Genomic DNA, 15,950 nt, shown 5'->3' on the forward strand with positions numbered 1-15,950 from the left:
AACAGCTTCTTCTATACAATCTGTTTACTATCATACACAGTACCATGATGTAGCTTATAGTAGACATATCGAATAATTTTTAAGAAGTTACAGAAACTATGTATATTGCAGTAACAGCTGCAGCTCAGAGGACTTGTGTCCAAATAAGCCCACAACCTCACTGTCCTCAGTAGCCAACTGCAGAACAAAAATGCTGTAACCTTGTACATAAGTGAATGAACTGTAATATTTACCATATAATTGTATGTTGAATATACACAGTAAAATATTTGATACATGCAGAAGTTATAAGAATAAATACTTATGCCATCCAAACACGGAACTTAAACAGAATAGTACTAGGCCAGTATATAACTGAAGGATTACTTCCTTTATAAACATAAGAAAAACCCTTCCCTGCACTATTTTACAGATATAATTTCTTATATAGCCATTTTTTAAAGCTTTTAAAGAAAGCAAGTACATCTATTAAACATTCTGTAACCCAACGAACTGCCTCACCCAGCAAAACTGCAATTGATAGCCCTTAGCGAGACAACTTTTAGGGGAGGATTGGTTTATTTGAGCACAGAAGTCACTGAATACCCTGAGGTCTCCAGGACCTTCCTGCTCTGAGCTTGCTGACAGCCAGGCCCTGCCTGCATGACACTCCTGTAAGTGTAGGCAATGTTTAGCTCCTCCACAATTTCCTGTTGCAAACTAGCCCAGAATGTCACCTCTGGTGCCTTCACACCAACATGAATGTCTTAGTTTTCATACAGTTTTAATGTGTTACAAGGGGAGGAAAAAAAAAAAAAAAAAAAGGATAGACATACCTCTTTACAGCTTGCAAAAAACACAATGGTCTTCTTTTTCAAGTGACTTCTCAGGAAAGAGTATAACATGTTTACTTTTTGTTGAAGCTCACAAACAACATAGTTCTGATCCAGAGTTGCTGGGGTACTTATAATATAAAAAAGGAAATGAAAAAGAAAAGAAAGAAAGAAAGAATTAGGTACCATAGTTCCCATGACTTAAAAATGACCAAAAAAAAAAAAGGAAGGAAAAAAGAGAAAAAATGGGTATATAATATCTAGAGAGCTCCCTGTCCATTCTTTTTAATTGAGTGCCAAATGTCCATAAAAAGGGGGGAAAAAGAGTCAGTTGAGAAAGTTCTCCCACTTTGAGGTACAAGTCTTGCAGCTCCACTAGAAACATACTGTTGAAAGATGAATCAATTTCCTTACTAAACGTCAGGGGGGAGAGGAGGGGCAGGGGGTGACTTTTGACATGACTTCATTTCGTTTACCTTACACTCTTTTACTAGCAGTAAGCCTAACTCTTTCCATGTCTAAGCAGCGACATTCAAATTGCCTTGACTTAAAATGCAATTTTTGTCTATCAGTGCTATTAAAGCATCATTTGTGCTTAAGGCAATGTCAACGCACAGTCTAATCATGCACACAAAAAAAGCATTGATGTATTTTCACTGATTACACCCTGACATGCAAAGTGACTTTGTAAAGCTCTGAATTGTCATCTTAACTCACCTCGCCATTATCTGTAAAATTAAAAAACATAAAATAAAATTTAAAAACCGTTATTTGGCATTATTGCCCTTGAAATACATCTAAATGCTCATCTCACAGTCCCTCTGCTTCACTCAAGACAGACCAAGGGTATTTAAAATCTTTTTATTTTATTAGAGGTGCCACTTAGGAGGATGAAATTACAAGACACTGCTCCAGATTTTATTCTGCTATTCAGTTTGAATTATGCCACAGTACTTTTTGTCTTGTAAGTCTTTCAGAGGAAACTGTTTCCATAACACAACAGTATACTGTATGCTAAGGATGTAAATTCTAAAACAATTGAAAATGTTCCTTTTTTTTAATTCAATTTATTACCTAACTCTACTTCCCCAAACTCAAAAGTACTTTAAAATTGGCTTCAAAAAAAAAAAAGAGATTTGTGAAACAGTCCTCAAACTGAAGCCCACATATTAAGCTCATACACCCTCTTCTGATGAAATATTCACTTTTTTTTTTCTAGGAGTCATATTTAATTAGGATACCAATTTAAAAAAAAAATAGTACTTTCAAAGACATTTACAGCAGAATCTAGCCAAATAGTTAAAACACTACCTCAGGATTCAACCTCATTCTGCTGTTTGTTTTGCAGATGATTTCTCATTTGTTCTTGGGTGAGACATTTTTATCAGTGTGCTTTACCTTTCTCCACCTTCATCTTACATATGAAAATATTTACATACTCCATAAAACAGGAGAAAAAAGTCATGCATGTTTGTTTATAAGCCATTTGGCACTGAGATATCTGACAGTCTCCAGAAACGCAAAATTTTAAATTGCATTCTTCACTTTTTTTTCCTTTCAAAGCCTACGTGCCAGAAACCAACGTGCATGTTTTATCATTTAGTGACACATTCATCATCTCTGGGATGGGTCTCCCATTCTGATCCAAACTATACAGCAGGACAAATTTACTTTGTGTGCACAGGGCTGGAATCCTGAACGTGCACAATAAGCCCAGCATATCTGGAAGCCACAAGTCTTGCTGCAACACAGACAAATGCCAAATGCTTTCTTTTGCACACCTAATATCACACACACAAACAAGACTCTCATTCTGCACAATCCCAGAAGGGATTCCATTTTCTTGGAATGCCAGATTCATCAACAACACATGGATGAACTGTATTTGTGCAATAAATCTGCTGGTCCTGCACAGTAAGTATGCACACACAGAAGGAAAGGAAGCCAAAAAACAAAAAGTAGCAATTCAGAAGCGACTCCTGCCATGGCCAGGACACTGCTCCATAGACGTTGTAGCCCACTCTGGACCTTATTCCCAAGGAAAAAAAACTTCCAGTCAGAGAAACTGCCTGAGGAACCACAAGCAAAGTACTGGTTCAGTCTCCTGTAATGAAACAATCAGAACTAGTACCATCTTCCCTAGAAATTCCTTGTTTTCAGGATAGCACACAACAGGATCCGACAATGACAGAAGGAAAAAGACACATGACTTCTGATTCAGGAAACTGACAGATAAGCAGTTAAGTATGATCACCATCTGTTTAAGCACCCCCTGCTCCTCCTCCTCCTCCTCCCCCATTTCCCCCCCCAAAATATCCCAACATACCTGAATTTGGCTTTCTCATGAACCCAAACATATTCTGGATCTTTCAGACTCAGCCGCGCAAGATCCTTCACTGATTTTGTTTGTGTTGCAGAAAAAAGCAAGGTCTGGCGTTTCTTAGGCAGATTTTCTATGATTGCATTCATTGTATCAGCAAACCCCATATCTAGAATTCTGTCAGCTTCATCAAGAACTGAATTGAAAAAGATTTGAGAAAAACTAGTTTTAGCTTTACTCTGTTAAAGACTTTAAATCCATGCCTACTTACACTGCAGAGATTAATTACCATATATGACAGGATTTGGTTTATATATACTTGTATTCCAAAAATGTTTTTACAAACTGCAATAAAGTCATAGCATTTCCTACACGGATTCTCTCAGACCTTGAAACAATATTTATACACTCTAGCCCTCCATTTCACGCGCTGAACCATTGGAAGATCCGCATTTCAAGTAATCTGTTCAGCAGTTTGCAGACAGAATTCAAATTACAAACTCCCTGTCCTATTGCAGAAACAAAAGCACGGAATATAAAACAGTGCTGTACTACTCTTGACAGAGCAAAACAGACTCTCCAGCGCGTAAGCTCAATTTGGCATTCAAACATAGAGAATGAACAGAGTAGCACACAGACAAAACCTTAAGAAAGGGACATGTATTTAATGCAATTCTTGTCTAACTGCCATGAATTGTACTCAGTATGGAGAGCTTAATTTTGCACTTTATCAGCTTCATTAGTTTGTTAATTGCTTCTAAGTTCCTCAAGCTATGCTAAAAATTATGCACAGTTCTTAGAGGAAGGCAAACCCTTCCATTAAACTGAGATTTGTATTCAGGTTGTGAGGATAAAAAGAAGCAATGAAGGGAGAAGTAATCTGGCTTAAAATTCAAAAAGAAATGTCTTCTACAACGGGCATGAAATACATACACTGTAATGAATATTCCATACAATTAATTATCATATCAGGAAAAACAAGAGAGCTATAGGCAGAAAAGGCCAGCTTTTAGCTAATACATACCTAAAGGATAATATGGCATACCACATGTGGGTTTTATTTCCTTACTTAACTTGCCTACTTGTCTTTATCATCTTAAAGAAGGCACACTCAGTAATTGTTTTGAGAGAAAGTAGACACAAGAAAGGGGTTTTGTTGTTTTCTATTTTAATTTGTACATATGCAAACTTAAACGCCCTTTCATCTACATACTAGGATAGTCAAACTTTTTAACAAAGGAAGTGCTCCACAGTTATGAACTACTAAAAATATTTTTTATTTATAATATTAAGTACTTTCGAGTACTTAAAAACTTACTCAACATTTGCAGATCAGATGCATAGAAATACGAAGTTTCATCCATGTGCTGTAGAAGCCGTCCTGGAGTACAAATCAGCATATTTATGTGGTGGATTCTCTCAGACTCTTCTTTCAGATCCTGAAATAAGTTAAACCAGCTGAGCTCTAGCTGTTCGCACTAGAAGCCCAGTGCTAGAGATCTCAGCCCTCCTTAACCTTTTGATAGCTTTTTGAAAGAATCAAGCCTTTCCTCTTTCTACACATATACCACATCTTATCAGCATGCTCACACTTGTGGCTTGAGCAAATATATTTCAGAGCAATCTAGTTTAACAGGACAGGAAGGGTTGGTAGGAAGCTCCATCCAGTCACATCACCTGTAAAGATGGTAAATATGCAAAAGCTTTAAAAGAAAGAGTACACAGACAGGCAAATGAGTGGGTTGCTGATGGGTTCCCATTAACTAATATCTTCTCTGACTTCCCCTTTTCAGGGTTTCCTTCCTAAACTAGCACTTATTACAGCACTCATCCATGCTCCCATACTGCAGGCTCCAGCAGAGGACACACCTTTCCTCCAATGATTAGGCCAGCTGAGAAGTCGTGATTCTTTCCCACTTTACGCAGAACCTTAAAAGTTTGAAATGCCAGTTCCCGGGTAGGCGATATTATCAAAACTCCCAATCCATCCGCTGATGTCCACTGAAGGCGATATAGGAGTTCCAAAGCCTGAAAAAAAGTTACCATATTCTCATTATATAAATCTTCAAAGGAAAATACATAACAAAAAGTGTCATAGAAAAGATGACGTAATACTAATTCAAATAATGTCAAAACATGAGTACACATTTCATGCGGTTTGATTAAGTATGAATTCTAACTGATGTTACTGATACTTGTTGAAGCAAAGTTCCCCAGTACCGATCTATAACAAGCAGTAATCGGTAGTAAACCATAAACATTTTACTGGACAATTAATCTTCCTCTGTTTGATTCTAGAAATTAAGCCTTAGTAATTTATACAAAAATGGAAATCAGACGTACAAACAGACATGAAATTTCCCTGGTTTTAAGGGAACCAGAAACAGATTGACCAACTAGAAAAAAGTCAATTAGCGCGGCTTTGATTTTAGACCCTCAGGAGTACCATACACACATGCTATATAGGAGCATTCCACCTAACGTTATCATAAATCTCAGTCCAGGATTATTCTTCCTCTTATGAATTTATACTGCAGAAATACAGCCTTAGCTAATATTAATACAAAGACTTCATAGGTATAAATAACTGAGACATTTTTGGAAAGAAAATTTATGAGGGTACTAAACAGCCCTTAATATTTCACTCTTCATCTGCCCAGCTCCTCCCTTATCACTTGTTTTCCCTAAAACTGTTTTAAAATAAGGTTTGAAAAAAAAAAAAAAAACAAAGCACTTCTGCTCCTAGGTCAACTAATTCTGCAATCTCACTTCTGTTTTGTTTCTCAAATCCACAAGACTATCTTTTGAAGACACCTACCACCTACATTTTTTCCTATTCTTTACTAACAAAAATAATCAGCATAAAGCATGTCTTCTCAACTAGAGCGGGTATTCAAAACATGACTGTTACCACAGTTACTGACAGAACGGGCTCCAAAGTAATTTATGTTTGCAAAAACACAAGTAATGTGTAAACCAAAAAAAAAAAAAAAAAAAAACAACTCCATAATCAAAACTACATTTCTTTTTCCCTTTATCCAATCGTAACATGATGGATTTTGTATCCATTTATATGTGCACTTTAAACAAACAAGATTCTCAATTATATTTTCAATCTAAAGCAATCAAATGTAGAGCATAATGTTTAGAGGAAAACAGTCAAACATATTATTCACAACGGGAGTTTTCATCCTCTTTTCCTGCTTGGACCTGGAAGCGATTTCTAAGGTGTTCAAAACGGACAACCAAGAAAAGGAAGCCTATTACCTCTAGGTTTCAGTTAGCTATAAAAGGTCCGAATGTTCATATTATTTCATTCTTTTAATTTTAAAATCACACATTTAAAAAAGAAGAATGCTGAAATTTCTATGGTTTCTATTCCATAGATTTAGCTTTCAAATTTTAAAAGAATCAGACTAGATTTGTACAGGAAAAAAACACATTCCTGAGAGAAAAACAAAGCACTTCCTAAATCACAGAGGGCCTACTGATGTAGGGATCAAAATGAGATTTCTAAGCACCAGAATACTCCAAAGGACAATAATATACTTCTTCCAGAACTTCAAGCAGCTTACTTAAATGACTGTCTTGGCTTTCTAGGAACAACTAGACCACTTGAATTACACCCTTCCTCCAAGGATCTATTAACCTAAACTGCTTAACATCCCCTACTTCCCAGGTAACTTCCCAGGCTTAAGGGCAAATGATGTAAATTACTTACCGGGACAATAAAAGCCAAGGTTTTGCCTGATCCAGTCTTTGCAGCTCCAAGTACGTCTTTACCTTGTAAAGCCAAACCTATGGTTTGCCTCTGTATCTCAGTTACCATGCGGTACTGAGCTTCCTGCAGTCCTAGTATTTGGGGTGCGGAAAGGGAAAAAATATATATATATATTTATTTTTCTTTGCCCAGAGCTGTATTTTTCCATTTAGAAAACACTGCACATAGCAACACTCATGTAAAACTTAGTTTAAGACAAAAGATTATTTATATGCAAATAAATAATACATTCATTTCTAATGTAATTACTTTCCAAATTAAACTTTATTTATACTCACCTTTTAGAGTTTTCTTTGACAACGGAAAATCTGAAAATCTTTCAATTTCATTTGCATTTATCTGAAACAAATTAAGTTTAATCAGTGCTAAAATCAAACGTAATAGAGAAATTAAATAACCTTTAAGTCGCTGTTAATTTTCCCAGGAAAAATCCAGAGGAGCAATTTGTTTTTGCAGGCTACAGCAAATGGAGTAATGACAGTCACATGCCATAAAAAGGAACTCCAGGAGCTCCCATATCTCTGCAAAAGAGAAGATGGAGTCTCTTCCAGCTGCTGTATGAGATCAGATATCCCAGGTAAATGTCTCCAGCCTGGTCTGTACCTGGCCAACAGTACAGTACCACTCACAGCTGATGGCACCAAGACAGCACCCACCACTGCCCTCCTGTCCCCCCCCATACAACTCTTACTGACAAGTCATCTCTGTCTAAACTGCAAGCAAGGCAAACCTAAAGCAAAAGGAATTCATATTTACTATTGTTTTTCGCTTTAGCTCAATCAGCTTGTACACTTGCATCACAAAAAACCCTTAGTGATTCTAAGAACATTTTTTCACAGCTCATAAAAATGTTTTCACTATTATATTAATTTTATTTTAGTACGATCCTTATTTAAGTTCTTTAAAGCTCAACTTTCTAACTGTATATACAAATGACAAATTAATTTAATTTAGGTGGAAAAACACAACTCTAGGCCAAACAGACAAGTCTTCTTATTAAAAAAGGCTTAAATCTGTTGTGAATGATGCTATAACGATGGGTTTACAAAGTTTTTCATCTCTATACTGCTGCTGCGTATCCGGTGCTCCTAGCATGGATTCAGAAATGGGAAGTCACGATAACCTTATGTGTGAAATGATTGGCCTGGTAGATGAGGGGAGAGCAGTGGATATCGCCTACCCAAACTTCGGGAAGACTTTCAATACTGTCTTCTCACAGAGAAGCTGCAATATGAGCTGGATGAACAGTCAGTGCAGCGGACTGAAAACTGGCTGAACAGCCAAGCGCAAAGCCTACTTAGAGGCCATTAACTAGTAGAGTACCTCAGGAGGCAATACCAGGTCGAGTCCTGTTTAAAATCTTCACTGATGATCTGGCCGAGGGAACAGAGCATGCCCTCAGCAGGTTTGCAGATGAGACAAAGCTGGGAGGAATGCCTGGTACACCAGAGGGGCATGCTGCCATCCGGAGGGACCTGGCCAGGCTGGAGAATTGGGCTGACAGGAATCCATGAAGTTCAACGAGGAGAGGTGCAACGTCCTGCTCTAGGTAACAGACACATCCCCACACCACATTTTTCCATTTTGACTCTACAGCACTAGCATTAAGATTTTGGTAAAAATGGGGACTTTGTACAACCTCTTATGACTTGTTTTCAAGTCCACTGTAGGAATGTCAATGGCATTATAGGATGTTTAGGAGAAGAATCAAAGACAAAGAAAGGGAGGGATCAAGGTGGACTGGGGAAGAACAAGTGTGAGGAAATAGAGGGAACTGGAGATAAACGGGGTTGGTCAGTATGCTCGTCTGACTGAGCCCTGCACCTGATTACCACAGCCTCTCCTAGGATCTTACTATATATCGTTATGTAATAATTATTATTTACCAATAATTACTCTTACTTTCCTTGTAACCATTCCCTGTATGGGTACATGCTCTGTTCTGAGCCCACACTTGAGACCACCAGCAGACGTCAAGCCAGAGCAGCCAGCAGCAGCAAGAGAGTCGAGTGCCACAACTGGAGCAGGACCACAAACTTCAGAAGCCTGAGGGTCCAGGTGCCAGCACCAGGGGAAACCAGGGGCTAAGGCCAGCTCTTGGACAGACTGAGCAGCTGATGCCAGATACTGCCTATTTTCTACGTGTGCGTATATATTCCACAAATAAATGTTAATCCTGACCAGCAGGAGAGGAACATTACCTGCCCTCCGTGTTGTTCAGGTGTGTGCAGGTACTGAGTGTATTCATGTGTCTCTTACAAGGGTGCTGGCAGAAGCACTGCCCTCTGTGTTCATCGGTGGCTGACCACGTGTGTACACACTCACCCCCAGGAATATACACTCACCCTCACTGCAGGCTGCACCTCAGGACCCAGCACTGCAGCAGCCTTACACCTGCCTGACTGGGACAGGAGGAAACCTCTGGGTCCTGAAGCTCACCAGGTTCAGCAACCTCTAACACTTGGTGTACTTGATTTTCTTCAACTGTCCTGCAGTGTACAAAACATATTAAAGAAGTAGCTCAGTGTCCTGACACCTACTAATTTACTTCGCTGTATACATCCACTTCTAGAGCACATTGTGAGGTGTTAACTTTATACACACACACACCAAGAGTATGCGTTTGATTCCACAAGTTGGCTGAACAATTTACAAAAACGTTGAGATGTCAAGTAGAGATCTTAAGAAAAACGTAGTACTTTCAAGTCTTCTCTAGTCAATAGCATATCATCAAAAGATGCCAACAGCTTCTCCTAGCAAAGTTAACAATCAATAGCAGTAAGACAGCACAGAAGTCAGAGAGAGAAGAGAAAAGAACAACCAAAAGTACAAAATAAAGAGACTACTGTATCTATAAAGCCTGAGCAGACTAACAGAAAGGCAGATGACAGCTCTGAATGCATACTGACTAGCAGCCACAGACTGAGATTTCCAGATGGCAACCTCGGAGCTCCCTCAGCTCGTGCATTCCTAATGGGCACCGCTTACCTCTAACGGGCTGCGGAGCAGAAACCTCCCAACAAAGGAGCCAACCAACATGGTCCTCAGACATTTAAGACAACTTGTGACAGCACTTCTCGAGAAAGCCTCAAACGAAGAGTTTCTGAGCTGTCAAATCAGGCTTGAAATACCAAACTTTCTGCCAGCCCTGCCTATTACAGAAAACTGTGACCTGTATTTCTCTGAGGATCTATGCCTTTTTAAAGCATCCAGATCACAACATTGCTCTCTTCAGCTGAGAACTCTTTAGTAGCAACAAGGAAGTAATTTAATGTACGAATTTGGTCTTGAGATAAAAGGGAGTAACACCTTTATTAAAACCCCTTTTTGACACGTTCCAAGACAAAGCTCTTGCAAGACAGATTTCAAACTTTCACTGCGTCCTAGCAGAGCAATTAAACCTTTACCAAACATTACTCAGGAATCTCCAAGGTGAATTATTTAACTTGTGCTCCGAGAAGCACATACTTTAAGCTAGTACATTTCTGGGACAGGGAAAGAACTCCTCTCTGAAATCACTATTTTAAAAAGTCTGACTGTCACAAATTGGATTTCAAATCAATATTTCCCAAATTCAGTTGATAATTGTGCAGATATTGTATGGCATGCAATATTGCATATTGTGCTAATTCCCGGTCTTGTTACTTTGCATGCTAAAGGATAACAACTCCCTGATGTACAGAGGTTCAATTTAATTTCAACCAAGAGATTGTTCACATTGGAAAGCAGTACGCCTAGAGGAGGAAAGACTGTTTTACTAACACTATTTTACTATTTCACTACGAAGAATTAAAGCAGTCCGCTATGTGCAAATAAAGGGATAAATTTAATAGGTTTTGACACAGAACAGACTACCATAACAATGTGAAACTGTTTAAATAATTAGAACTGCTTGAAGTATTTCAGTGGACAATTTATTACTGCGTCATGTCGAGTTAAAAAGAACAGGTGTATTAATCACAGCAGAGACTAATACTATTTTGCTTTTCTACCTTAAACTTCGAAAAGTCAATTTAAAAGTCATAGCATGCGTAAGTCAAGCTCTTTCAAGCCTTCCAAGGAGAAAAAGTGAGAAAAATACTAAAAGAGTGAGCACAAGAATGTAAGGAAAGGCCACATCACCAAAGCCTCCCATGTTACTTCTCTGCCCTACGAAGAATCATCAGCTGAAGTACCCTAAAACTCCAAAGATACTGGCTTATTTTCAAATAAAGTCAGGATGGCAGGAGTAAAAGGGATTGATGCTAAAGAGGCAGATCTGCTGATAGAGCTTTGTTTCCATAACTGCATGCACTGGTAGAAAACAACACCAGCTTCAGCTACTTCATTTATTTCCCTATCAGAAGTTATTACCTCCTTTAATCTGCTGGAAATCTGTCCACATGAGCTCCCTCTAATCTGTCCCAGGTGAGAAGATGCAGCTCATTTCAAATACCTCAGATGGTAGCCTGATCTAACCTGACTAATGTGACATAAAGCAGACTACAAAGAGTTCACCCAAGCATCTTCCCAGCACCTTGACTAGGCTGTTAAGGCTTTTCATTAGCACAACTGAACGGAGAAGATAACATTCATCAACAGCTTTATACAGTTAGGCAACAAATTCACTGGTTCAACAGACAACAGATCGCCTACAAACACATTATACAGATAATGGTCCCAAGATTTGGCCACTGAAATTTTCACATTTTCTGTCTATGCTGCCAAACATTCTCCATCAGGTGACAACAGATGACAGGAAAAAAAAAATCCAGTAACAAAATATCTTGGTTATCTCTTTAGTTCTGTTTAATTTTGTCTTGTAATATCCATCAAAGTGGTTCTCAAACCAAGAGCTACAGACAACATACTCTAGGGCAAGGTGAATATTCTTGTGTCCAGCAGCACTGCTGCCCCTATTCCATGCCCCATCCAAGAGCATCTTAAAGCATGGTAAGACCTAACCACCCATAGCTGATGTGCCAGGAACCCCAGCCAGTGCTCTCTGAAGAAAGAGGGGCTTCCTGAAGAGCTTTCTAATTCTGCAGTCCCTAAGCAGGGATCTGTCTCCTGCAGAACTCACTGGAGACCCCTAAAGATCCAAGCACATTGCCCTTCTTTCTTCAGTCCCCACACTTGCTGTAACCAGATTCAGGGAACTAAGGAAGAGATGAAGAAGACCAATTGAAAAACCTTGTCAGGGACCAGAAAAGGAGACATGAAGGTCTGAAGATAGGAAGCAAAGCAGTCACCCACCATATGTTCACCAAGAGGAGACTCCTGGAGCTAGAGAACAGCATAGACCCAGAGGAGTTGAGGCCAGCAACCTCTATAAACACACCCCAAGACAACCTCCCACCACCCACTCCTTGCCTCTGCTCCTCCCAGCTCCGAAGAGTGACAGAGAATGACTACCCATGTCCCAGAAGTAGATGCACAGGCAGATACACACACCGGTAACAGAGCCTGGCATCCGTATGTGTTCACATAACCATGTGTACGGCAAATTAATTCAAATATTTGTGGAATTAATTGACAGACGTGTCTACAAGGCCATTATAAAGAAATCTACGTAAAATGACTAGAAATTAAACACAAGTACCAAATGTATAAAATGTGTTTCAGGGGGAAGTGGCAGCATTTAAATATTACACAAAAATATTTAAGTCTAGGAGTAGCTGAACAGCCTACTGTAAAAAAAAAATAATAAAAAAATAAAAAATAATAAAATTTATGTGAGTGAGAAAGGAACACTGACCTCACTATCGAATGGAGGGGTGGAAACTGTTGAAGAACACAGTTTCATTGACTGACTGTGTGTGTTCCTTTCAAACCTTTCTTCTGCCTACCTATGTCTGTGAGCAGCAAAGCCATACCCTGCTACCTGCCATGGACGCATTCCTGTAAAGTACAGTGGTATGACATAGCAAAGCATTTCTTCCCCCTAAGAAGTAATGTAATAGACAGGGATACAAGGGGATTTAAACACACGCATACAACTTACATGTAGCAAACTGTATGTGGGGAACAGACACTGTATGTACGTGGAGAAACAGAGGCGAAGGCAGCATCAAGAAAAAGATATGTCAGCTTCCCAGAGCAGATCAGTTATCAAAAGACTTCAGCCACTTCATCTCTGAGGCTCAAGAGAAATCTTTTAATTCAAGCATTGCTTGCTACCTCCTTCTAAACAATTACATTTTTTCATTACCATCTTTCTCAATAATTAAGCTTAACTACAAGCAAATGACAGATGAATGGATGTCACATTTTGCCATTCCGTCTCAATGATGAAGAGGCTGTAATCCACTCCAAAAGGCAGCATCTCCTCCTGTTGAGGATTCTGGTCATCCTGTTCTTGCCTCTTAAGACTCCCACGCTGTACGCATATAATTTCAGCACACAAGAGCACCGTACTACTTAAGCTTCTGCATATATCAATCTATTACATTAGAGAAAAAAAGAGGAAAGGGGGAAAAACTATCAACTGAACTAAGCTACTTTATGAGACTGATGGCAGTTGGCTGCCTGGAGTATTAAATGACCAGTGATGCACCTCCAAAACAAGAGGTTGAGAAGAAAGAATAGCTAAATATTGCCATAGTACCCTAAAAGTAATGCAGAAGCCTAATTTGTGTATGACATTACCAAGTAAAAGCAAACTATTGTCGTATGTAGAAACAATTAGGGCCTGAAGATACGCAAAGTTAACTTCACATTACACATATCAACTCCTGTTTGAATACACAGAAATTAAAAAAGCAATCTATTGTAGAAATACCGCAGCTAGGTATATAAAGAGCAAGGCCACCACTCAGGAGCCTGGGCAGAGTCTGCAAACTGTACCTGGCCTGTGTTGAGCTGCTTTAACCCAGTTTCCCCCTTGAATACACACACACCTTCTGGAGACCATGCAGAGCCAGCTGCCTAAGCTGAGGTGCCGCAGTACCATGACTGAATACAGGAGGTTTTTCGTTCCTCATCGAAGAGCACATACCTGACAGTGGTCATCCCCCTCAGAAATAATACAAGCTTCTAGCAATACAAGTACTATTCAGCACCTAAATCTTCTACAGTCAGTACAAAAATATTGCTGAAACAAGTCAAGACTCAAAATTTATCCACAAGATGTATTGATCATTTATATAGGTACCAACTTTACTTTTTACCATGAAAACAACACAGGGCACAAGCAATAAGCCCATTTTTTTCCCTGAGAAATAATCTGTGATTCAAAACAGTAGTTTGACCATTTTTGAAATATACCGTTTGCTTTCAAAACGGTAAAACCAATGACAATGTGAAACTGCATCTTAACCAAGGAGCCACCTCGACCTCTGCGTGGTGACAAACATGTTCCTTCCATACCTACCCTCATTATCTTCTGCTCAGTCAAATAATATCCACCAAAATGTCTCTACTAACAGCAATGCTGAGTGCTGCACAGCCAAGTACAACTGCCACATTCCTCCCCGATGGCAGCTGCAAATTCAGCAAATGTTGGCAGGACGTGTGCTTGGCATGTATTGCTGCCCTGAGTCGTTATCCATAATTACAGTATTTTCCGCTACATGGCTTAAAAGATGGCCATCTCCCAGGGGAGCGTAAGGGAATCAGGGTGACAATACCAACACCGCCAGCCTTGGCACAAATATTCAGTTACGTGTTTCCTGACCTGATCATAACTAATGTGAAAAAGCGATGTTTGCCTGTGCAGCATCTTCTATGGAGACAGATATGTCTCATCTCCAAGAGCCAGGCATCCATGCTGCCTGGTCAGAAGGGACACTCTTCACAACCATCCCCACCATCTGCTTCGGTCTCCTCCTCCTCCTCACTGTGCCCTGCACCACTCACTACCCCTGACCACCCCACAGCACTGCATTACCACCCTCTCCTCCACTGCCTAGGGGGAGGAATGGAGGCGCCTCATGGAGGTGAAGTGTCCTTCTGCCTGCACAGAGCACTGTCACACGCTGCCCTAACACCAACAGCCACACAAAGCTCCATCTCCCTGGCCACGGGGGTGCTCCCTCCCCCTATACATCATCCTCCTCCTCCTCACAGGAGCCCCCTCTCCCCTCGCAGGAGCTCCCTCTCCCCTCGCATCCCTTCCCTACGTCAGGACAAAGCCCCCCGGCCCTGCAGCCCGTGCCGTACCTGCGGGTATTGCTGCACCAGGCGGCTGATGCCCTCCCTCTCCACCTGCCACTCGGGCCGCTCCCTCTCCTTGCGCTGCTGCCGCAGCCGCTTCGTGCGCCGGGTGTACTTCTTCTTCCAGCGCTCGAAGCTGCGCACCGGGTCCAGCACCGCCGGCCCCCCACCGCCATCCCCACCGCCGCCACCAGCACCAGCAGCCCGTCCCATGCTCCCCACTGTCCCGCGTGGGCCGCGCACAGCTGCCGGGTGGGAGACCGTCGCCGTCGGAGCGCGTCAGCGGCCGCGCCGCCGGGGGTGTGCCCGGCCAGGCCCCGCCTAACGCGGCCATGCTCGGCCGCCAGGGGCGCGGTGCGGCGCGTCTGGACTTTCCCCGTTGCTCCGGGCCAGACCAGGGCCCGGCCGCGCAGGGCTCGCAGGCGTGGAGTTAGGCCAAGGCACCGTCCCAGCTGCGCGGTCGATGTGAAAAGCTTGTAGTACTGCAGCTGCTGCTGCGGAAGGCTTGCAAAGGGTTAAATAAAAAACGCGCTTCGTGGAGTACAGCCGAAAAAGCGCACTTCATGCACTGTGACCAATGACATGCACCTCATGTAATATAAGCAAACTGCTGCTTGGTGTGGCACGCAGAATAAATGCTCTGTAATGGAGACTATTAAAAACAGAAAATAATGTTTTTGTTTTTAATTTAATTGGAAAGCAATATGTGCTTAGTGCTGTCATAAACGTCCTGTGCAGTACCGTGCTATGGAGGGAACAAGAGGAAGAGTTCTGTGATAAAGCCTGTTACTGGTTTACTCACTGCAGAGAAAAATCTGTCAAATTCGGAAAAATCAAAAAGCAATTGGTCAAGGGGCTGGCATATGGTAGGCCTTGTGTTTAAGACGGTGGATTTAAGCTCCTC

General features: G+C 40.9%; 1 protein-coding gene across 1 annotated transcript in view; it reads right to left on the reverse strand.

The window, feature by feature from the left end:
• The window catches only part of DDX10 (DEAD-box helicase 10), a 191,433-nt gene extending 175,745 nt beyond the window's left edge, over positions 1–15,688 (reverse strand). Inside the window, exons 1-7 of the mRNA XM_040544089.1 lie at positions 15,053–15,688; positions 7,192–7,252; positions 6,854–6,984; positions 5,002–5,160; positions 4,451–4,571; positions 3,139–3,328; positions 816–942 (exon numbers count right to left, since the gene is read on the reverse strand). Of these exons, the coding sequence (XP_040400023.1) occupies positions 816–942; positions 3,139–3,328; positions 4,451–4,571; positions 5,002–5,160; positions 6,854–6,984; positions 7,192–7,252; positions 15,053–15,259 (996 nt within the window). The 5' untranslated portion in view covers positions 15,260–15,688. The remainder of the gene's footprint in view (positions 1–815; positions 943–3,138; positions 3,329–4,450; positions 4,572–5,001; positions 5,161–6,853; positions 6,985–7,191; positions 7,253–15,052) is intronic.
• Between the last annotated feature and the right edge of the window lie 262 nt (positions 15,689–15,950).

Source organism: Cygnus olor, chromosome 1 (assembly GCF_009769625.2).
Source record: "Cygnus olor isolate bCygOlo1 chromosome 1, bCygOlo1.pri.v2, whole genome shotgun sequence".
NCBI classification, from domain to species: Eukaryota; Metazoa; Chordata; class Aves; order Anseriformes; family Anatidae; genus Cygnus; species Cygnus olor.